The sequence below is a fragment of the Macaca fascicularis genome, chromosome 4 (assembly GCF_037993035.2).
Source record: "Macaca fascicularis isolate 582-1 chromosome 4, T2T-MFA8v1.1".
NCBI lineage: Eukaryota > Metazoa > Chordata > Mammalia > Primates > Cercopithecidae > Macaca > Macaca fascicularis.
Genome location: NC_088378.1, coordinates 156,630,407 through 156,654,619, shown reverse-complemented (window position 1 = coordinate 156,654,619; position 24,213 = coordinate 156,630,407). Strand labels below are relative to the sequence as shown.

General features: G+C 46.4%; 1 protein-coding gene across 3 annotated transcripts in view; it reads left to right on the top strand.

The window, feature by feature from the left end:
* GMPR (guanosine monophosphate reductase) overlaps window positions 1-24,213 on the top strand; it is a 48,219-nt gene that overhangs the window by 11,973 nt on the left and 12,033 nt on the right. The window contains exons 4-6 of one of the 3 annotated variants that reach the window (XM_005553978.3): window positions 3,534-3,707; window positions 15,996-16,077; window positions 20,367-20,473. In XM_005553978.3, the coding sequence (XP_005554035.1) occupies window positions 3,534-3,707; window positions 15,996-16,077; window positions 20,367-20,473 (363 nt within the window). Of the gene's footprint in view, window positions 1-3,533; window positions 3,708-8,907; window positions 9,797-15,995; window positions 16,078-20,366; window positions 20,474-24,213 lie in introns of those variants that run through there. The other 2 variants (XM_065543047.1, XM_074038824.1) reach the window with 2 other exon arrangements.

Here is a 24,213-nt window from a genome sequence, read left to right as displayed (position 1 = left end):
CAACAGAAATGCACACATTTCCGCAGAAAAACTTGTACATGAATGTTCATAGCAGCGTTATTCATAATAGCCCAAAGTAGACTCAACCCAAATGTCTATCAGTGGGTGAAAGGACATACAAAATAAGGTATAGCCATACAATGGAATATTGTTCAGCCGTAAGAAGGAGTCAAGGTCTGATACAGGCTACAGCATGGACGAACCTTGAGGACATTTCACCAAGTGAAAAGGCCAGAAGCAGCCGGGTGCGATGGCTCACGCTTGTAATCCCAGAACTTTGAGAGGCCGAGTTGGGTGGATGACTTGAGGTCGGAAGTTTGAGATCAGCCGGCCCAACATGGAGAAACCCTGTCTTTACTAAAAATACAAAATTAGCCAGGTGTGGTAGCGCATGCCTATAATCCCAGCTACTTGGGAGGCTGAAGCAGGAGCATTGCTTGAACCCGGGAGGTTCAAGTGGAGGTTGCAGTAAGCCAAGATCGTGCCATTGCACTCCAGCCTGGGCAACGAGAGAGAAACTCTGTCTCAAAAAAGAAAAAAAAAAGAAAAGGCCGCACGCAAAGGCCATAGCATCTATGATCCTATTTCTAGGAAATGTCTAGAATAGGCAAATCTAAGCCATAAAATAGATTAGTGGCCTGAGGGGCTGAGGAAGTGTGGGGAGGGAATGTGGTTAAAGGGTATGGGACTTTCTTTGGGAGGAATATGAAAATGTTCTAAAATCGATCATGATGGTTACAGAACTCTGAATGTACCAAAAATCATCAAATTGTGCATGTTGAATGGGTATGGCATGTCATTGTATTTCAAAAAGCTGTTAAAAACCCAAGCATTTTAAAAACAACAAAAAGCCCTGCTGCAACATGCCTGCACCTTCTCCTGCGACATTCAGGGGATTCTGAGCCGAAGCCACAGGCAGGTCTCCCTGGGTTAGAGGTGCTCCCTGCTGGTCAGATCATTTATGATTGGAAAATGACTTCAGATTGTACCGTTTTCAAGGACTCACTGGCTTTTTGTTGTTGTTGTTACTGTGCTTTAATTATGTGTGGATTTTGATTAGTGAAAACGTGGTTTTGGAGATAAAATAATTCTGACTCAATAGTAAGTCCTTCATTTTTGCCATATTGTGTTCAAGTGAATTATGCTTGTTTTCACTTTCTTCTGCTTTTCTCTGTAAGTTTGGGAATAATGATTTTCTTTTTTTCTTTTTCTCAGATCTTCCTCCAACTTCTTTTATTGTTTCTTTGTTTGAGGCAGAGTTTTGCTCTTGTCACCCAGACTGGAGTACAATGGTGTGATCTCGGCTCACTGCAACCTCCACCTCCTGGGTTCAAGTGATTTTCTTGCCTCAGCCTCCTGAGTAGTTGAGATTACAGGCATGCGCCACTTAGCTCGGCTAATTTTTTGTATTTTTAGTAGAGATGAGGTTTCACCATGTTGGCCTCAAGTGATCCACCCACCTTGGCCTCCCAAAGTGCTGGGATTATAGGCGCGAGCCAACACGCCTGGCCTCCCTCCACCTTTTTTAAGGGAGCTTTTGGCAATGTATTGTTAACTGGAACTGTGGCCTTCATTACCAAGTGTGATACATCGACTTACTACACAGCCCGCCGCCAAATAAAAGGCAAATTCAAAAGGGATAATGTTAAAAACTTAGTAGCAGTGAGAGAAGGCGACCAATCTCGAGTTCCACGTAGTGTACTTTAACAGAAACGAAGTAAGATTTAGAAAAAGCAGAGCTCTAGTGGGAGGGAGAGTGGGCTTGTGTGGATTGGGCTGGCACAGGGCAGAGCTGTGAACCACGAGGCCCAGGCGTGAATGCACAGAGAAGGCTGGAGTAAATATGTGTGATGTTAACCATCAGCTCACACTCAGTCTCTGCGCTGCACTACATTGTTATGATTTGGGGGAATAACATAAAGGATATTAAGACAGATCACTCATATGTGGCCCAGGATTTTGGAGATAAGAGTTAAAATATAAACAATCCATGTCTTAGTTTCACTGAGGCATAAATTAGTGAAAACAAGTCCTTTCCCAAGGGGCAGATGTTCAGAGAAGGGAGAGGTGTGAGGTGCCAGGGCACTGGTGGAAGTTAAGGGACAAGGGTGTTATAGGGGAGGATGTGGTGGCTTCAGATTTAAAAATGTACAAGTGCAGTTGTGAAAGATTACGTCAGGCTTGTTTGTTTTCACACCTTGGGAAATTTTATCCCTTTAATAGGAAAACAGATTTGCAGTTCTGTGTAGAGGTTGAGATTTGCGTGCTGTATTAGGCTGTTCTTGCATTGCTTTAGAGAAATACCTGAAACTGGGTAATTTATAAAGAAAAGAGGTCTAATTGGCTAATGGTTCTGCAGGCTGTACAGGAAGCATACCGCCACCCATCTGCTATTGAGGAGGCCTGGGGAAGCTTCCAATCATGGTGGAAGGCGAAGTGGGAGAGAGAGAGAAAGAGAGGATGGGAGGTCACACGCTTTTAATGACCAGATCTCCTGTGAACTCAGACCTAGAGATCACCAAGGGGATGGCCCAAGCCATTCATAAGGGATCCACCCCCATGACCCAGACACCTCCCACCAGGCCCCACCTCCAGCACTGGGGATCATATTTCAACATGAAATTTGGGTGAGGACAATATCCAAACTACGTCACATGCTGCACTATTATTTTATTGGGAGTGAAACTCAAAATAGAAAGGAGTTTATCAGAGGCATTTCAGACATCTTCCCCTCTCTTGCTCCCCAAGCAAGGCACTTAGGGTGAAGGCCACAGCTTTCATGTGGGGAAGCCCGAGTTGATTGCCATTTCTCCTTCCTGGAAACTTCCTAGTTCTTGCACATTGTCCTCCCTTGAGTTTCCCTGATATGACACAGTCATGCCAGTAGTTTTCTTTTTTTGGCAGAGGGGGATGGAATCTCACTCTGTTGCCCAGACTGGAGTGTTGCCCAGACTGGAGTGCAGTGGCACGATCTCGGCCCACGGCAACCTCTGCCCCCCGGGTTCAAGCTATTCTCCTGCCTCAGCCTCCTGAGTAGCTGGGATACAGGCACCTGCCACCATGCCTGGCTAACTTTTGTATTTTTAGTAGAGACAGTTTCAACATGTTGGCCAGGCTGGTCTCGAACTCCTGACCTCAGGTGATCCACCTGCCTCAGCCTCTCAAAGTGCTGGGATTACAGGCATGAGCCACCGCACTTGGCTAATTTTTGTATTCTTAGTAGAGACGGAGTTTCACCATCTTGGCCAGGCTGGTCTCAACCTCCTGACCTCTGGTGATCTGCCGGCCTTAGCCTCTCAAAGTGCTAGGATTACAGCATGAGCCACCGTGCCTGGCCAAAGTTTAGATAATTTAATGAATGAATCCCTTTTACCTCTGCTGTTGTATGTGTCTTGAGCAGGTGCATTGTGCATTTGATTAGGGTAGACCTAAAAGGGTTGTTGTACTGTCCCAGAATAGGTGCATAGATGGAGCAGGGTCTGATGTCTGAATGCTACTGTTCATGCCTGTCTTCTTGGTTTATTTTGGTGTAGCACGTAGCCGTGAGTTCCGGCAGTGGGCAGAACGATCTGGAAAAGATGACCAGTGTCTTGAAAGCTGTGCCACAGGTTAAGTTTATTTGCCTGGATGTGGCCAATGGGTATTCAGAACATTTTGTGGAATTCGTGAAACTCGTCCGTGCCAAATTTCCTGAACACACCATTATGGTAAGTACGGTAGAATATTACGGTAGAACATTCTCAAAATGGGGAAGCCACGAGGGAGTTGTTCAATGTGTCGGGGGAGCTGTATTCTCTTCAGACATTTTGGTGCTGCTTTGGTCAAAGATTAATTGAGGATCATTTGGGAAAGGATAGGTAGCCGCTGTGGAAGATCTGAAAACTAGCTTTCCTCTATAAATAATAAAAGCCCCATCAACTTCGTAGGATGTTGGCTCCAGTTTTTCCTAAGTATTATCACGTTTCTTACTATCTGATCCTTTTTTTTTTTTGAGAAGGAGTCTCACTCTGTCACCCAGGCTGGAATGCAGTGGTGCGATGTCAGCTCACTGCAACCTATGCCTCCCCGGTTTAAGCGATTCTTGTGCCTCAGCCTCCCGAGTAGCTGGGATTATAGGCGCCTGCCACCATGCCTGGCTGATTTTTTGTATTTTTAGTAGAGACTGGGTTGCACCATGTTGGCCAGGCTGGTCTTGAACTCCTGACCTCAGGTGATCCGCCCACCTTGATCTCCCAAAGTGCTGAGATTACAGGTGTGAGCCACTGCACCTGGCCCCATATGATACCTTTAAAAGGGTCTATAGTACTTCTTAACAGAGAGTGTCTTTTAATATTGAAAACATGTGACTGGGTTTGAGTGTCACATATGTAGGTCCTCCATGTCCCACCCCTACTGCCAACGGGAAACTCTGCTGTAGGAGTTGGGAGTCCATGATACGAACATTTCATGACAGTCTACTATCAGTGGCGAATCGGTCGGTGGTATATTTTATCTAGGAGCTTTGTTTCTTGACTTTTCCTGTATTTTCCTAATTACTTGCACCTTAACTAGTTAGAATGTAGATTAGTGACTTTTGGGAAAGATGGATTGGCAGAAAAAGGGATTTAGAAGCTCTAGAGTACAACTTGGGCTTTTGCAAAAACCTGTATTGTAATTAGGCAAGGTTTTGCTAATTCTAATTATGATGGCACATACTGATTGACCACTGGATAATTTAACCCTTCGTTTTTTGAATTTTGAACTTCATTTCTTCTCATATATGTCATCATTGTAAGAAAGTTGGGAGGAAGGAATTGTTACGGAGTAAAGTCTTCTGTTAAAGGACTTCCAAGGATTGTTAAGTATTTTTATGCTTTTCAAACACATAGGAAGAAAGGATCAAGAATTGTTCCAGCCGGGTGCAATGGCTTACGTAATCCCAGCACTTTGGGAGGCTGAGGTGGGTGGATCACCTGAGGTCAGGAATTTGAGACCAGCGTAGCCAACATGGCGAAACCCTGTCTGTACTAAAAATACAAAAATTAGCCGGGCATGGTGGCGGGCGCCTGTAATCCCAGCTCCTCGGGAGGCTGAGGCAGGAGAATCTCTTGAACCCAGGAGCTGGAGGTTGCAGTGAGCCAAGATCACGCCACTGCACTCCAGTCTGGGCAACAGAGGGAGACTCCGTCCCCAAAAAAAAGAAAAAAAAAAAAAATTGGCCAGGCGCAGTGGCTAACACTTGTAATCCCAGCACTTTGGGAGGCTGAGGTGGGTGGATCACAAGGTCAAGAGTTTAAGACCAGCCTGGGCAAGATGGTGAAATCCTGTCTCTACTAAAAAAAAAAAAAAAAAAAAAAAAAAAAAGGACAAAAATTAGCCAGGCGTGGTGGCAGGCAACTGTAATCCCAGCTACTTAGGAGGCTGAGGCAGAGAATTGCTTGAACCCGGGAGGCAGAGGTGGCAGTGAGCCGAGATCTCGCCACTGCACTCCAGCCTGGGTGACAGAGTGAGACTGTCTCAAAAAAAAAAAAAAAAAAAGAATTGTTCCAAGGTCAACCACCTGTACCAGTGTTAGAAGTGGGTTGGGAAATAGAAAAATTCACTGTGTTCTCTGTAATAGAACAGCCAACCTCATTGTTTTTGATGATGTTTGTTGAACACTATTAAATAGTAGGAAATGTATATGTGTTTATTGGCCTCAGCCCTTGGTTCTTGAGACAGAACTCTTAAAACCCTTGTAGATAACGGTGCCCAGAGAATCTTTTGTTCTAATATTTGCTCTTTGATCCTGGTTGCTGACACAGCTTCTAGAACCTTTGTAATTTCCGGAGTGATGAGAGCACCTGGCACAGAGCTTCTGAATCCCTTGGGATTTTCTGGGTGGTAGGAGTAGTTTTTGTTCTAATATTTGATCTTTGACCCTGGTTCCTGACACATGGCTCCTAAATCCTTTGGGATTTCCTGGGTGATAGCAGTGGAGCTGCTCTTGTCCTAACAAGACAACTTTTAATGGGCTCCTGTGTGGGGGTTGGTACCAGATAGACCAAGCTATGATGAGAAGCTTGGAGCTTCCAGCCCCATCCTCCATTTTCCAGAGAGAGGAGAGGGCTGGAAGTAGAGTTAATAATCCATTATGCCTCCTTGATGAGGCCTTCATAGAAACCCCCAAAGTATGGGGTTTTGAAAGCTTCCTGGCTAGTAACACGTCTGCAAGCCTGGAGGGTGGCAGACCCCAGCTCTGTGGGGACAGAAGCTCCTGTACTCCGGACTCTTCAGACCTCACCCTATGTCTTGCTTCATCAGGCTGTTCATCTGTATCCTTCATCATAGCCTTTATTAATATGATAAACTGGTAAACGTTCCATAAGTGGTAATCCTTTATATCTTTTGATCTTCTTTTTCTTGATAGTATATTTGAGATTCACCACGTTGCTTTATGTCAGCTGTGTATGTATATTTCTTGGTTCCTGGAGCTAATCTTTAATATCATTTCCTGGAGCTAATCTTTAATATCATTTCCCAGATACCTCACTTGCTGTTTTTCCTTCTCTTTACTTTCCAGCTGGTTGTATCACTGTTAAACTCACTCCTTAATGCTCTTTGTCTGTTTGGCCTGCCATCATAAAATACCATAAACCGACTGGTGTATAAACAACAGAATGTAATTGCTCACAGTTCTGTGATTTTGGACAGAAATCAAAATCAAGATGTTGGCTGATGTAGTGTCTGGTTTCACCGTTACTCATAGGTGGTGCCTTCTTGCTGCGTCTTCATACGGTGGAAGAGGCATTCAGGCTCCTTGGAACCTCTCTTGTGAGGGCACTAATCCCATTCATGAAGGCTGCACCCTTATGACCTAATCACCTCCCAAAAGCCCCGCCTCCTAATGCCATTGGATTGAAGATTCAGTTTCAGCATAGGAATTTGTGGGGGACACAAACATTCAGCCCATAGCACCCCAGAAATCAGTGTGGGCACATGAGCTGAGTCACACTGGGGAAGTTGCATTCTTTGTGAATCTCACTTTCCTCACCTGTGAAAAGGAGGTTGAGGATCCTCGTGGCTGGAGAATGACTCTGGGGCTCAGATGGGATGCAGTTTTATAACAGCGCTGCCTTCACTAGCAGTTGCTCATCTCTGGTGAGTGTCGTCAAGGGCACCTGCTCTGAGAACTGAGTCAGAGATGGAGAAGAAAGATGGAGGGTAATGTGGGGTTTGTTTTAAGAAGAGAGAGAAAATGTGTGTCACTGTTTAAAATGACGAGTGATAGTGGAAATGTATTAGTGTTCCCAAGCTGTCCATTGCGTTCTCCAGACTGGAGCTGCTGTGGGGTGTAGTTCACAGCTGGGCCTGCTGAGAGCTGCAAGCTGCCTGTTGGACAGTCTAGAGAGCCTGCCTGTCGCCTCTGGAAGGACAAAGACCAGGAAGGAGGGAAGTGCAGGAAGGAGGGGGCTGGGTAAGACGAGGGAAAGGGTGTTGTTACCAGTGTAGAACTTAGGAGTTGCTATGGGGGAGTTAACTGGGAGGGAAGAGATTGGTTCAGAGTTCCCACAGCTGTCTGGGAAGCCACCAACAGCGAGACCCTCTCCAGCACCTGCTGGCTGGCTGGCCCAGGGGTATGTTTTCATTGCTCTTACTGGTTTCCCCAGCAATGAACAGGAGACTTTGGCAAGGTAGGTGTTTATTCTTAAGCTGCTCTGTGCCTGCAGTGACCCTTGCAATCTGTGATTCATTTGGAAACCTCCAGTACTTTTATGTCCTTGGTTTTTGGTGTTTTTGAAATATAATTTCTCTTATGGCTTTTGGAGGCATAGTGAAGATGCATTCACATTTATCCAGTGTTTTGGAACTGAATGATGTAATATGAGGACTGAGTGTTAGGGAATGGAGTGTTATTACGATCGTTACACTACAGTGAACAGAAAGGATGCTTGCAAACGTTCCAGGCAGAAGCTGGCAGTTCCCGGCCTCTGCACCAGGAGTGAGGGCTTGTCACTCCCTGTGCTCAGTTTCTCCTGGTTTTTTTTCTTGCCTTTCACCTAAGATGAGCCTTGCCACATAGAGGTAGGAGAAGCAGGGATTTCTAGAGAACAACTTTGGCAGAAAAGGTCATATTGAGGGGCTGGCTGATTGAAGAGTATACCAGGTCCTGTGGCCAATTTGCCTGGTGGCTTTCAGCGAGGAAAGAGAATAATGTGTTTTGGGGTACATTCTCAGTACTGTGGGAAAAGGCACTAGCACAGACTAGGCACTTCTTTTTTAAAAAAAAAATGTTTGTCGAAACAGAATCTTGCAGTGTTGCCCAGGCTGATCTCAAACTCCCAGCTTCAAGCAATCCTCCTACCTCTGCCTCCTAAAGTGCTGAAATCACAGGCGTGAATCACCATACCTGGCCAGAACTTCTTTTATAATAACAAATCTTTGAGTAGAGATAATAGCGCCTACTTTTGTTGACGTGAAACTTAGTCCTAGAGAGCTCAGGGAGCCTTCTGAGGGTTACACCACCAGTGAGAGCTGGATCTGGCATTCAGGGCCAGGTGGCTTGCCTGGGCCTGCGATCCCCCACATGCCACCAACTCAGTCTTGCTGGTGAGAGGTGAAGCTAGCTGGACTTTCTGGGTCCAGTGGGGACTTGGAGAACTTTTCTGTCTAGCTAGAGGATTGTAATTGCACCAATCAGTGCTCTGTGTCTAGCTAAAGGTTTGTAAATGCACCAATCAGCACTCTGTAAAATGGACCAATCAGCAGGATATGGGTGGGGCCAAATAAGGGAATAAAAGCTGGCCACCTGAGCCAGCAGCGGCAACCCACTCGTGTGGTCTTCCTCACCGTGGAGGCTTTGTTTTTTTTGCTCTTTGCAATAAATCTTGTTGTCACTCACTCTTTGGATCTGCACTATCTTTATGACCTGTAACGCTCACTGCTAAGGTCTGCAGCTTCACTCCTGAAGTCAGCGAGACCACGAACCCACCTGGAGGAACGAACAACTCCAGACGCGCCACCTTTAAGAGCTGCGACACTCACTGTGAAGAATGAACAACTCCGAATGCACCACCTTTAAAAGCTGTAACACTCACTGAGAAGGTCTGCGGCTTCACTCCTGAAGTCAGCGAGACCACAAACCCACCAGAAGGAAGAAACTCCAGACACATCCGAACATCTGAAGGAACAAACTCCGGACACGGCATCTTCAAGAACTGTAACACTCACTGCCAGGGTCTGTGGCTTCATTCTTGAAATTGGCAAGACCAAGAACCCACCGGAAGGAACCAATTCTGGACACACTGGGACTTAGAGGTCCCTGTGTTGGCTCTGGGAAACGTTTTTGTGCTGGTGGCTCTTTCTGACCTGGCTGGAGGAAATAGGTCCTTGAGATCTGATCTGTTAAGATTAGATAGAGGCCAAGCTCTACTCCCCTGGGGCAATGCCGAGTCAGCCACCTGGGGCCAGATCTCCGGGAGCCATGGGCTAGATTTCCAGGGCTGGACCCTGATGTTTCCATGCGTGACTGGTGGCATATTGGCTTGCCCACGTTCTTTCTCAAGGTTCTGAGCCACACGGAGACATTTCCACTCTACACCTCTTCACAGAGAGATGGACACATCCTTTGAATGTTCTTAAAGGCTTGGGGCAGGTCTGGGGCATCACCAGTCGAGTGTGCCTTCCCTGAGGCACAAGGGGTGTGTATGGCTGAGAGCACCTCTCAGGCTGTGTTCCCTGGATTTTCTGTATTCACCCACTTTCTGGAATCATAGGTGAAAGCTAGGAAGGTGATGTAATCTCTGAAGAGTCACATAATAAACTCAGTTTAACAATGGCTATTGCCTTGATTCAACTATGTTTCCACCGGCAGGTAGTGGGACATTTTCCAGGTGCTTGGGAGCAGTCACTGGGGTTGATACTCCTTGTTGTTGTTGTTGTCGTCGTTGTTATTGTTGATACGGAGTCTCACTCTGTTGCCCAGGCTGGAGTGTGGTGGCGCGACCTCGGCTCATTGCAACCTCTGCCTCCCAGGTTCAAGTGATTCTCCTGAGTAGCGCACCTGGTTAATTTTTGTATTTTTAGTAGAGACGAGGTTTCACCATGTTGGCCAGGCTGGTCTCGAACTCCTGACCTCAGGTGATCCACCTGCCTCGGCCTCTCAAAGTGTTGGGGTTATAGGAGTGAGCCACCGTGCCTGGCGATATTTCTTTTTTTATGTTAGGGGTTGGCACATCACAGCCTGTGGGCGAAATCTAGCCACCTGCTACCTGTTTGCCAACCCTTGCCTGTTACCATCCAATGGAAAGGATTTTTCTTGCCAGAGGACCCCAGAAAAACCAGTAAAAAGTGGGTGAAGAAGTTGCTGTTCAATGGGTACAGAATTTCAGTTTGGGATGTTTAAAAAGTTCCAGAGATGGATAATAGTGTTGGTTGTACAACAGTGTGAATGTACTTAATGCCACTGAACTGTACAGCTAAAAACTTATTTATTAAATAAATTTTGTATTAAATAATTTAAAATAAAATGAATTTTATTTTAAATAAAAATTTTTAAATTAAAAATTTTTAAATTTATATTTAGGTGTACAGCTCAGTGGCACTAAGTACCTTCACGTAAAAATAAAAGAAATATTTAAGAAACAAAAATTTTATTTTTATTTTCTACATGTAAAATTTACACCTACTAAATTTTATGTGTATTTGACCACAATTACAAAAAAACTAAAAAGAATGGGTAAAGGAGCAGTATACCGAAAGCACTCAAGTGGAGGGACTAACATTTTTAAAGCACCACCAAGAGCTGGGCCCTGTGCTCAGAATTTGAGAGAACTTTCTTTGTAAACCTTTTAAGGACTAAAGTGGGTACATCCACCCCCATTTTATAGCAGGATAAATGGAGACTCTGAGCTGAAGTGATTTGCTCAGAAGTACCAAGTAATGAGGGAGGTCCATCATTCGACCCCAGATCTTTCTGAACTTATTTTGCCATAGATGTTGAGGCCTAAAGGAAAGCTGGAAAAATTGGGGCAAAGCAGTTTTTGTTTTTATTTTTGCCCAGAGAACTTTTGTCATTCTGTTCAGGCTGCAGTAACAAGATACCATAAACTGAATAGCTTATATTAAAAAAATGAGAAGTTGGCCTGGTGTGGTGGCCCATACCTGTAATCCTACCACTTTAGGAGGCTGAGGCAGGCAGATTGCTTGAGCCCAGGAGTTTGAGACAAGGCTCGCCAACGTGGAGAATCCCCATCTCTACTAAAAATACAAAACATTAGCTGGGCGTGGTGTCACATGCTTGTAGTCCCAGCTATTCGGGAGTCTGAGGTGGGAGGATCACCCGAGCCTGGGAAGTTGAGGTTATAGTGAGCTGTGATTGCGCCATTGCACTCCAGCCCAGGCGACAAAGTGAGACCCTGTCTCAAAAATAAATAAAAATACAAATCAGAAGTTTATTTTCACAGTTCTGGAGGCTAGGGAGTCCAATATCAAGGCAGATTGGGTATCTGGTGAGGGCCCGCTTCCTGGCTCATACATAGATGGCCGTCTTTTCATTGTCGCCTCGTGTGGATCTCTCTCAGGCCTCTTTTAGAAGGGCACTAATCCCATTGTTGAGGGCTCCGCCCCCATGACCTATGTAATCACCTCCCCAAATCCCCAGCTGCTAATATCACCACCTTGAGGGTAAAGATGTCAACACATTAATTTTGGAGGGACATAAACATTCAGGCTATACCAACTTTTAAAAAAATGGTACAAAAGTAGTTGAAGTCTTGACTTGGCTACTTTTTTGTCTTTTCCATAACCTTCAACCTCTCCTTGACACAGAGGAGCAATTGTTGCCTTCTAGAGCATGAGGGAGCCCGAAACATTCTTGGCTTCCCTAGGAAGAGGGGTTGACTGGCAGAAACCTCCGTCTGCCTGCTTCAGTGCTCTGGACAAGGGTTCATTGGTTCCATGTTGTCATGGCTGCCCAAGAAATGAACGTGCATGAACTGCCTGGGTGACTGAGCCTGCTGTGCTGCTACGCACAGTGCCATTCTGACAGTCCTCCACTCCACACCCAAGGTGCTTCGTGACAAGATAAAGAAGACTCCTCACTTAATCACCCTGACCAGCTGCTTCCTGGCCCCGGTTATCACACCCCATTCCCAGAGGCTGCTTGATGGCACACCAGGGACTTCACTAAAGCCTGACCGCACTCCTGTCGTATTCTCATTTCTGATTTGGTCTTTTCCTCTTTTCCCTTATTTTGCCCTTCTCGATTTCAAACTTGACAGCTTTTTATTCCTCCCGATGGAAACCTCCCCGTCCTCCTGGCAGCATTCTTGCTGTGCTGTGCTGTGCCTCATGGTCGAGGCATTTCATAATCACTTTGGGTTTTTCCACACAGTAGCAGTGACCACATTTGGACCATGGACAGATTGAGCAGCCTCACATAGGTAGCTGATGGGATGGAGAGACATTTGCACAAGCTTCTGGTTACTAAAGTGGTGTCAGTCTTCTTGATGTTTTTAAACTGACTTTGGCCAGTTGAGGTGGCTCATGCCTGTAATCCCAGCACTTTGGGAGGCAGAGGCAGAGGCAGGGGGATTAACTGAGGCCAGGAGTTAGAGACCAGCCTGGGCAACATAGCAAGACCCTATCTCTGTTTTAAAAATAAATAATTAAATAAGTAAGTAGAACTTACTTTGACTCTACCTGGTTGTACCTGGTACGTCTATGGTGAGCTGACTTGAATTAATTTGTCTAAAGTAGCCCCTTAAAAATAAAATGGTTCGTAGGTGGCGCCAGATTGGGGAAAAGAAATCCACATTGAAAATGAAATTGTGGCTGGGTGCGGTGGCTCACGCCTGTAATCCCAGCACTTTGGGAGGCTGAGGCAGGCAGATCTGCTTGAGCTCAGGAGCTTGAGACCAGCCTAGGCAACAAGGCGAAACTCTTGTCTCTACAGAAAATACAAAAATTAGCCAGGCGTGGTGGCACATGCCTGTAATCCCAGCTACTTGGGAGGCTGAGACAGGAGAATCGCTTGAGCCAGGGAGGTTCAGGCTACAGCAAGCCATGTTTGTGCCTCTACACTCCAGCCTGGGAGACAAGGATGAGACCCTGTCTCAAAAAGAATAAGAAAAGAGAATGTGTGGTGGGCTTCGAGTAGCTTCTCTAAAGTTTTTGTGGTTTGGTTTGGTTGTTTAGCGAGTCAGCCACTGGGGAAGAACTGGAGCTCGTGCCCTGCTTCTTAGGCTCCTGTTAGGGTCTCTCAGGGACAGAGCTCATGCTGTTCCTCGCACTTTAAAAAACAAAACTAAACACTTCTGCCCCCATTTAATTATAAAAGTAACACACTTCCTAGTACAAAATCCAGAAAAGATTAAAGAAGAAAATAATAAAAGTTAGATCATCTCTTCACCTAGACATCATCTGTTAGCATTTTGGTGTATTTTTTCATGCTCACACATACTTTTTTTAATAACAAAATCGAGATCTTTCTATTTCTCCCAACATTATACTGAAAGCATTTAAGCATTTTTCCCACGTTGTTAAACCACTCTTAGGCTGGGTGTGGTGGCTCACACCTGTAATTGCAGCACTTTGGGAGGCCAAGGTGGGCAGATCACCTGAGGTCGGGAGTTCAAGACCAGCCTGGCCAACTTGGCAAAACCCCGTCTCTACTAAAAACACAAAAATGAGCTGGACAGTGGGGAGTGTTCCTGTAATACCAGCTACTAGGGAGGCTGAGGCAGGAGAATCACTTGAACCCAGAAGGCGGAGATTGCAGTGAGATCATGCCACTGCACTCCAGTCTGGGTGACAGAGCAAGACTCCGTCTCAAAAGCAAAACAAAACAAAAAACAAAACACTCTTAAAAACATCACATGGATGGGTCATACACTGTTGGATCATTCCATTTTGGGGAATGTATTTACAGTTCTGCACTGTTACAGAGAATACATCTTTGTAGTTAAATGATTGTCCACCCTTATGATTATTTCTTTGGGAGAGAATCTTAGAAGAATTATTGAATACAAAGAAGTGCATTATTTCTTTTATATGGACAAATTGCTTTCTGGGAAAACATACTACGATAAATTTTCCCAGAAGAAAGAGAGATTCTGTCTGATGTTTTCTCTTTAGTATTTACTGTTTACAACGATTGATAATTTGTTAAGTGAAAAGTAGTACCTCGTTGGTACCTTAGTTTACATTGGGTTATTCGGGAGGTTGAACACTTTTTCCGTTTTTCTTAGCCACTTATTTCTTTCAGTAGTGTGTTCATGTCTTTTTGGCACTTACTCTGTGAGGTGTTAGCTTTTTTCTTACAGGTTTGTAAGAGCTCTTACTATGTTAAGAGCTCTTACATATGTTACCCTTTGTCAAAATCGTAGATATTTTTCTCTACCTGGGTATTTGCTGATTGTATGAATATCTGTGTTTATGTATATGTAAGTTTTTTTTCTTTTTTTTTTTTACATGGAAACAGGGTTTCACTATGTTGCCCAGGCTGGTCTTGAACTCCTGGGCTCAAGCAGTCCACTTACCTCAGCCTCCCAAGTGCTGTGATTATAGGCGTGAGCCACTGCACTTGGCCAAGTTTTTAGTTTTTATGTAGACGGCTCTGTCGTTACGTTTTTTCACTTTTGGGGAGTATAACTTTAATTTTAATTCTTTAATCTACCTGTAGTCCTCTTTCTGGGCCATCTGTGATTTTTCCCTTGTCAGCTGCTGTTTGGATTAAAGCTTTGAGCCTTCCTCATCACCTTTTCCCCACATCCTTTTATATGAAGTTAAAAGTCACTTTGTCTACGTTAAAAAAGAAAAATTCCCTCTGGGAAGCAATTCAGCAATTCCCTTGGGAAACAATTCAGAGGGAAGACACTTGGACTTCAGTGCAAAAAACATGAGTGGAATGAGTAAGGATTCATTTTGCAAAATATGACTTTGCACAGTTGTGAAAACTCAGCCAGGGCATCTTGCCAAGTATCCTATATACTGGCTGAAGAATCCACAGGGCAGTGAGTTGTAATAAAAAGGGCTATTTTTGCACTCCTAGACTCCTGCAGTGAAAGAACTTGTACTATTTCCAAACCAGACCCAGCCTTCTGTTTGATAGATTCTGCCACTTCCTGGAGGCTTGTGTGTTTATTCTTAGGCCAAAGTTTCATGTTCTGCAAACTGAGCACGTGCAGATGCTACGTGGTCCATGAGGGCTCATCTGCCCTTTCCTGTCTAGATGGGAATCCCAGCCCTAGAGAATGGGGCACACTTCTATTTTCTTAACTGTGTTTTTCTAATTCTGACTCTTGGGGGTTCCACAGAGATTCTTCAGGGGTTTTGCAAACTGTGAAACATTTTTTTTGCCCAACACTAAAGATTTTAATTACCAAGAGAGTGTTTCATTGCTGACTTTTCATATTTGGGGTCCCTCTAAGATTTTTTTTTTTTTTTTTTTTTTTGGAGACAAAATCTCGCTCTGTCGTTCAGGCTGGAGTGCAGTGGCGCGATCTTGGCTCACTGCAACCTCCGCCTCCCGGGTTCAAGCGATTGTCCTGCCTCAGCCTCCGGAGTAGCTGGGACTACAGGCACGCACCACCAGGCCCAGCTAATTTTTGTATTTTTAGTGGAGATGGGGTTTCACCATGTTGGCCAGGATGGTCTCGATCTCTTGACCTCATGATCCACCTGCCTCAGCCTACCAAAGTGCTGGGATTACAGGAGTGAGCCACTGCGCCCGGCCCCCTCTAAGATTTTTTTTATTGTTGTTGATTGCTGAGATGTCTGAAAAGCCCTGACCTGGCCATTCTAAGGTCTCTTCTAGTTCTTAAATCATATAATGTTGTATCTTCTCATGCCACCAGCTCACCCAAGGGGCCTTTCACAAAAGTGGTCTCCAGGTATGAAATTCTGTGTTCCTTTTTTGTCCCCCAGCTGCCTGGTGGCTTTAGGACGTGCACATCCTCATGTTCGGGTGTGGAGTTCCTCACCTTTATACCAGCAATAGTAGTTCACGATCGTGAGCTGTATTCTTTCTGTCTCAGGCAGGGAACGTGGTGACAGGAGAAATGGTAGAAGAGCTTATTCTTTCCGGAGCAGATATCATCAAAGTGGGAGTTGGACCAGGTAAGACTTGTTAGGAGCACGGCAGAGGGCGTGTGTGGGGAAGAATGGGATCTGGGGCTTGCGGGGACTGGAGATCTCTAGAAGGGGATGCACGAATGACTCACTCACAGATATTTAAAGCACGCTTTTTCTGGAAGCATCACTGAGCTTCTCAGGGAAGCCCCTGATGCAAAGTATTATTGAACTGCTTTTTGATGCCCCCAGGGACCTTCTGAATGAACTTGGATGTGGTTAGAATATGAGGGCTTGGTTTCAGAACCAACGTGGAAGGAAAGAACGTAGATTTCACTAATGACCTCATGCACCTTGAAGAGGAAAGTGATAGGTGAAGAATCTGTAGAGACAGTTAATAAACATGAATGACTCCAGTTTATGTGAAGGTTTGAGGGACCCCACACATTGCAAATAAGCTTGCAGTGAGGAGGCCACATTTGAACTTGACCCATGGCCTAGGTAATGATCACCTTTGGCTCCTCACCTGATACATATTAGATGTAGATTTTTGACCGTGTTCTTCTCCCAGGCGGGGTTTCTTAGGACCACCCATTGGCATCTTAAGCAGAACAAGGTGGAACCTTCTGTCCTTGTCATGGGTGGTGCCATTTTCTCATGGGGCAGAGTTACTGTTTGCTTGCCCTCTTTGCCATGCATGAAGATGAACTGCCATGTTTTAAATTCATCCATGCACATCCGTTATTAACCAGACACTAACATTGAGGAGCAAGAAAGAAGATACACATTTTCACTTGGGACTAAAAAACAGCAAAGATTTTTCAAAAGAATCTCACACCCAAATGACACTACCAAAAAAGGAAGCAAACCTAACCCAACATGAGAGGAATCTGTGGGAAAATGCACAGCTGGGAGGCACTGAAGACGCTGTTGAGCTGTGACTTGGCTCTGTGATGAGCCTGAGGGAATTGGATGTGTATGAAGAGAGTATTAGGAAGAAGAGCCCTGTAGATTCCTAAAAATGCCCAAGCTTTTAACATACAGAGAGATTTTCAAGGTTACGTTTTTCATATTGCCACTTGTTTAAGCCAGTTAATAATGTATTCTGAGCAAGTGGGAAGAGGTCTTTACTGAGTATCTATCATTATTGAAAAGACAAAGGATAAGGCCCTGTTCTTCCTTACCAGGCTGCCTCCTCGTAGGGCAGGCTGTAATAGATAGACTGATAATAGAACAAAATAGGCTAATAAACTAGGAAGACTCTTTTTTTCCCCAAAGGCAGGGACACTCACTAGTCGCCTGTTTAATCAGAAATATGGACCTGATGCGGTGGCTCACGCCTGTAATCCCAGCACTTTGGGAGGCCAAGGTGGGTGGATCGCTTGAGCCCAGGAGTTCGAGATCAGCCTGGGCAACATGGTGAAACCCTGTCTCTACTAAAAATACAAGATAAAAATTAAAAAGTAGTCAGGCACAGTGGCGTGCACCTGTAGTCTCAGCTACTTGGGAGGCTGAGGTGGGAGGATCACCTGATCCTGGGAGGTGAAGGCTGCAGTCAGCCAAGATTGTGCCACTGCACTCCAGTGTTGGTGATAGAGCAAGACCCTGTCTCAAGGGAAAAAAAAGAAAGGGAAATATGTATTGAGCGTCCGCTAGCTCCCATTGTGTTGGGTGGGTGCTGTACAGGATGTGGAGGTGTGTGAGAAGCTTCTTGGCTCTCAAAGCGTTTTTTTTTTTTTTTGAGACAGTCCTGCTCTGTTGCCCAGGCTGGGGTACAGTGGTGCGATCTCAGCTCACTGCAACCTCCGCCTCCCAGGTTCAAGTGATTCTTCTGCCTCAGCCTCCCGAGTAACTGGGGTTACAGGCATGCGCCACCACACCTGGCTAATCTTTTGTACTTTTAGTAGAGACGGGATTTCACCATGTTGGCCAGGCTGGTCTTGAACTCCTGGCCTCAGGTGATCCGCCCGCCTTGGGCCTCCCAACGTGCTGGGATTCCAGGTGTGAGCCACTGTGCCTGGCCTTCTCAAAGCTTTTCTAGATGTGATCTCGAGCATTTACTACACTTGTTTTCTTCCACATCTTTGTGTCTGCATTCTGTTTCCCCAGAAGCTGTATTGTCCTTCTGCTCTCACTATCTCTTCCCACCCCTCTGGCTGGCTGTGTAGAACAGATGTGACTAAAGAGAACAAGGGGCCTTCTCTGAGCCTGATGTATGGGAGCTACTTCTTTAAATTGTTTGAATTTAAAGTCTCACACATTCATATTTAAGTCTTACACATTCTTTATGGTAAAAACATTGCATATTACATATCTAAATGATAGCAGTACTGGATGTCTATTGATTGATAGATTTCATTCATTATTGAGCAACCCCTGGGAACTGGGAAAAAAGCATCAGAAATGGATTCCCTGCCCCTCTAGTCAGGAGAAAATATGTGCCAACTTTTTTCACCTGGGTGTTAATCAAAACCACCTGTGCCTTATTTAAAGTTGCTTCCTTGGCTGTTCCCAAGAAAGGCAACTGGTCTACCCTTTATAGGGCCCTCACTATGATCAGAGCCCCAGGCCTACTGCAGCTGAGGCCCTCACCCCTGGATCTAGCAATTGAATGGGAGAGGAGGAGAAAAGCCGAGGCTGAACCAGGGGTTAAACCTCTTATTCTGCACAACCTCCGGTTGCAGGGCGGAGGGAAGGCGACTTCGTGGGAATGAGACTTGTTGGCTCCGGGACTGTGAGTGACATATAGCAGGACACAGGGAGCTACAGGACTTCCGTGGACTCGGCCCCACAGCTGATGCAGGAGAGGGGCTTGCCCTGTGTCTCCTGGTTTCTCTGCTAAATCCAGGCCTGGGGAACACAGACATACGTCTCTGTCTGATCTTGTCCCTAAAGACCCCTGACAGAAATTAGCATCCTACAAGGTAGTGGTGGCCGGGAGCCAGAGAAGAGGCTGGGCCTCAAAGCATCCCACCCCCGGGTCTGGTGGGAGGGAGGAGTTCACGTCTACCTTTACCTGTCCTCAGAGCGCCCTCTCATGCACACAAGACATCCGGGAGGGTCTGAGTGAGTGGCAGTGCAGAGAGGGATGTGGGTGACTCATTCATTCTTGAGTCCACACATTCTTTCAGTGACTATTTATAGTGCCTTATTATATACGAGGCTGTGTTCTCAGCACCTGATAACAACAGTGAATGTCCATGGAGCCGACCACCCAGTAGAGAAGAGAGACCCTTAACATTCTCACACAGATCCTGATTGAAATGCCTCTTTTTGAAACTGTGATGAACAACTCCCCTGGGGCAGTGACATTTAAGAAGAAGCTGGAAAGATGAGAAGGGGTTGGCTGGGTGGCTGGTACAGAGGGGAGTGTCCGAGAGAGAGAACATTGTGTCCAGAGTCCCTATGGTGGGAAGAAACTTGCCCCACTGGAGAAGCAGTGGGGAGGGAGGGGAGCAGGTGGAGCTGGATTCTGCTGATCTGGGTAAAGTGGGGTGCTGCGGGGGCACTGGGAAGCTTGAATAAGGGGAGGTATGATAAAAAGGTCAGAGTGTGACTTGGCCTGGACCTAACTGGGAGAACCACCAAGACTGGGGCTGACTGTGGCACAGGCAGGCAGGAGGGTGCTGGTGTGAGCCCTGCCCTGGAAGTGAACCTCCGGCTGGGCTGCAAGGGACTTGAGGCGGGGCAGCCAGGAGGGAGATGGACAAGCAGCTGGGCCCTGTGGAGCACAGAGCTGAGTGAGAGCAGGTGAGGGTGTGAAGGGTGTAGTTGCTGCAGGCCAGGCCCTGGGCCAAGAGGTACCCCTCCCTGTGCCATCTGCCCTCTGTCACAACCCCAGGAGATTGTGTTTCTCTTTGCATTTTACAGTCCAGGCAGTGAGACTTAAAAGAGGTGAGTCATTTGACAAAGTTTGAAGGTAAAGAAGCTGCGAGGCTGTGGGAGGATTGTGAGAGGCTGTTTAAAGCAGAGTGTAGATTTGTGGAAAGGTGGAAAGGAGTAGGCGTTTAAGTGTGGAGAGATCAGTGCTTGGCCACTGCACGGGAGCCGATGCCACAGGGAGGAGTGGCAGTGACAGGTGCATGGTAGAGGGGAAGGCAATGTCTGGGACATCAGCCAGTGACAGTGATGAGGACTGAAGGGGTACATGACCAGGCGGTGTGGTTTACAGCGACCTCCGGCGTGCAGGTGGGCAGCCCGTTCCCCACATCTCCTCTGCCACAAAGGCTCACCCTGGTCACTAGAGCGGGGCTGCGAAGGTGATGGGGGCACATTTCATGTCACAGTGTTCTCATGTATAACCATCTCTTCGGGGGTCAATTTCTTTCTCTGTGCAGGTTCTGTGTGCACCACCCGCACCAAGACAGGAGTGGGGTACCCCCAGCTGAGCGCCGTCATTGAGTGTGCTGACTCCGCCCACGGCCTGCAGGGCCACATCATCTCTGTGAGTCTCTGCCTGGGTCGGGGGGCGGGGCCGGGGGCCGGGGCCGGGGTGTCTTGGGACGCCCTCCTGCACCCTTGCTGCTCTTCTTCCACTGACTGAGCATCCTGTGGGCACGGGAAGGAGCTGGGCACTGCGGTCACAGTGCTGACATTCAGCAGAAACAGAGGCTCTGCTGCCCACAAATTCCACAGTGAGGGTGGCAGACCTGGTAGGCAGAAGCCATACGAGCAGGTTGGGTGGTGCATCCGACGAGGGATGTGCAGGCAGCTTTTAGGGCACAGCGTAGGCCAGGCCACAGCTTGCTAGAACAGTTGTAGCAAAGCCCCACAGACTGGGGGCTTAAATTTCAGTATCTCACCATTCTGGAGACGAGAAGCCCAACATCAGGGTGTTGGGGGGCCATGCTGTCTCTCAGGGCCCCAGGGAAGGATCTGTTCCAGGCCTCTCTGTGACCTTCTGCTGGTTCCTTAGCTTGTGGCGTCCTCCCTGTGTGTGTGTGTCTGTGTGCAAACTCCTCTTTTCCTGAGGATACTAGTCCTTTTGGATCAGGGGCCACCCTCCTCCAGGATGTCCTCATCTGAACTGATGACATGTCCATTGTCCCTGTTTCCAAATAAGGCCATATTCTGAGATGCTAGGGGTTAGGATGGCAACATGCAAGTTTTTGGGGGGACCCAGTTCAACCCATAACAGGCCATGTATCCCGTATTCAGGGTCAGGGAAGGTTTCCTGGAGTATAATAGAGAGACCTGATGGTTGAAAAGGAATTTTTCAGATGAGAAGAAAGAAAGGAACAGAAAAGCACTGGGGAACCAAATCTCAGTCACTGCATCTGGGGCGAGTGAGCTGAGAGGGGCAGGCGTGAGGGGTAGCAGGAGATAAGCTTGAAGGCAAGAATGGACAAAAGCGGTGGGATCCAGCTTTAAGGATGGGACTTCTCCAAGAGCACCAGGGAGCTATTGCAGAGGTCTGAGCAGGCGAGTGCCCAACTCACTGCCTTGGGGCGGATTGAAAGGGGTAAGATAAAAAAGAGCCCAGCTGGGACAGCATTAGTAATTCAGTGGGGAGGTGACTGTGCCCTGTAGCAGGCTTGAGAGCCATCTCCAGAATTGACTGACATTTGGGAGGCAGAATTAAACAAGTGTCGGCAATGGAGGAGGTGCTTGGAGGGTGCTGGAGAAGGAGAAGGAGGAGCAAGGCTATGACTGGGTCACGTGCTGGCTCACCTGGAAGATGGCTGCAAAGGAAGAGGTTCGGGGCTGGTGTGGTGTTCACTATGGCACGTGTCTGTTGATTTTGAGGTGCTCGAGAGGCATCAGAAGGGAAATTGCACATGAGGCATTGTGTTCATGGTTGGAGACCTGGCAGCTTTTAGCCCATAGATGATGAGAGTCTTGGGAATGGTGCTCAGGTAACAACTGAAGCTAGGACCAAGGTCTTTCACTCGCTGTCCAGTGCAGATTGCCTGGGCTCCTTCTAATGCCACATCCAAGTTTTTCACCCACCCATCCATTCATCCAGCAAGTATCTATTAAGCATCTACTGTGATAGAATCTAAAATAAATGGTTAAACGTTTATTAGTTAATGACAGAGTTCTAAGACCCTCCACTCAATACCCTTTGCCCCAGTGAACAAATTAATATCCATTTATTGAGCAACTAGTGTGTAAAGGCTGACATAGAACTGTCGGTCTACATTTGCTAAGAGGTTATTCAACTCACGGGAGCGGCCAAGTGGTAGTACCATTCCGCAGTATGTCAGTGGTTCTCAAATCCTGAGTGCAGCCTTGTCTCAGGCTGGCTGCATGAGGATCACCAGAGAGGCTTTTACAAATCAACATTCCCAGACCCCATCCTAGTGAACTGACTCAGAGGTTGGTCCCCCAAATCCCCATATGTAATTAGTCCTGTCTCCATTACCTAATAATGTTAACCATTGAGCATCTCCATCAAGTCAAAACTTGGATCCTATATCATAAGTGTTACTTGAATGACCACTATTTCCTAAGTAGTGGAGTTGAGATTAATAAGGTTTTACTCTGAACATATTCTGAGATCCTCATGTCTTTGTAGAAACTTCAGACTTGCTTAGTTTACAGGGCTGTTTGGCCAAAGATTGGTGGTAGGGTGGGGTGGAGGCTCTGTGTGTCCCAGAGGTGAATCTGTTTGGAAATCAACGTAGCATCTCTTTACACAGTACCACCTAACTTATAGTGTATCTCAGCAGTTCTCTTAAGCCTGGTGCCCAGACCAGCAGCATCAGTATCAACTGAAAACTTGTTAGAAATTCTTGGGCCCCACTCGTGACGTGACCTACTGAATCAGAACTCTGCAGGTGAGGCCCTGGAATCTGTTTTACAAAAGCCCTCCAGGTAGTTCTGATGTCCTCTTAAGTGTGAGAGCCACTGGCTTATAGAGTAGAGGCTCAGCATACGCTGGCTGGGTGAGTGTTCCTGAACCAGGTCTCATCTGCTGGTGCCCAAGGCAGCAACTTCTCTGAATTTAACAGTTAGGGACAATGACATCCCAAGCCTGGGGTACTGGTGCAATAGGAAGGTAGCACTTCTGATCTTGCTTGTGTTCTCTGAGGTTCTTTTTTTTATTTTTATTTTTATTTTACTTTTCTATTTATTTTTTTGAGATGGAGTCTTGCTCTGTTGCCCAGGCTGGAGTGCAGTGACATGATCTCGGCTCACTGCTAGAATGCCTCCCAGGTTCAAGCAATTCTCCTGCCTCAGCCTCCTGAGTAGCTGGGATTACTGGCCCGTGCCACCATGCTCAGCTAATTTTTTTTGTATTTTTAGTAGAGGTGGGGTTTCACCATGCTGGCCAGGCTGGTCTCGAACTCCTGACCTTGTGATCCACCCGTCTCAGCCTCCCAAAGTGCTGGGATTACAGGCGTGAGCCACCATGCCCGGCCTCCGAGGTTCCTTTTACATCAGTGCTGAGAGGTCTCCTAGATGGGGTTAGGAGTTCCATTTAGCCAGAAAAGCAAATGAATGGACTTAGTAGAATTTGGACCCTTGCCCTCAGCTCAGTCCTTGTAAGCAGCTGAGCGTCTTGGGGTTTAAAGCAGCCATTGCCCCTACACTCCTTTTGTCTAACAGGGCACGGGCGTGTTTCTCTTACTTGCCAGTAGCCCTGAACCTGCTGGAAACCCACCCGATGTTTTGGATCCTGCCACTTGGTCCAATTTCCTTCCAGCTGTCCTATTTTACACTTTATTTGCTGAATTAGCACATTGGTGCTGTTGAAGTTCAAAGGAAGCCACAATGTGGTGTCTGTTCAGCATGTGCTGATACCCAAGAGGCTGGGCTTCAGTCGTGTTTCTACTTATTGTGGCCCACATGGGCTTCAGAGAGGCAGAGAGGAAAAATTCAGCATACTTCCTGCATAGGTGAAGATTAAGGTGGGATCAGTTAATTTTTTGTTGTCACACCATTATTTAGAAACACCTAAACAAATTCATTCAAATAATTAATCTTTTTTTGAGGCTGGAAAATTTTCCCAACAAAATATGTTTAACCTAGGAAAAGTTAGAAATGCAAATAAACATAAAAAGGAAAATAAGTAATAGCGGTAATGCTCTCATCTTAAGATAACCACTGGTTCTAAACTTGTTTTTCCATTTTTACAGCTGTGTGACCTTAGAAGAGTTGCTCAACCTTTCTGAGCCTCATTCCCCCCCCGCCCCCGCCTGCCGCCATCTACACAGTATCTCCTTCAGGTTCTTGACTTTG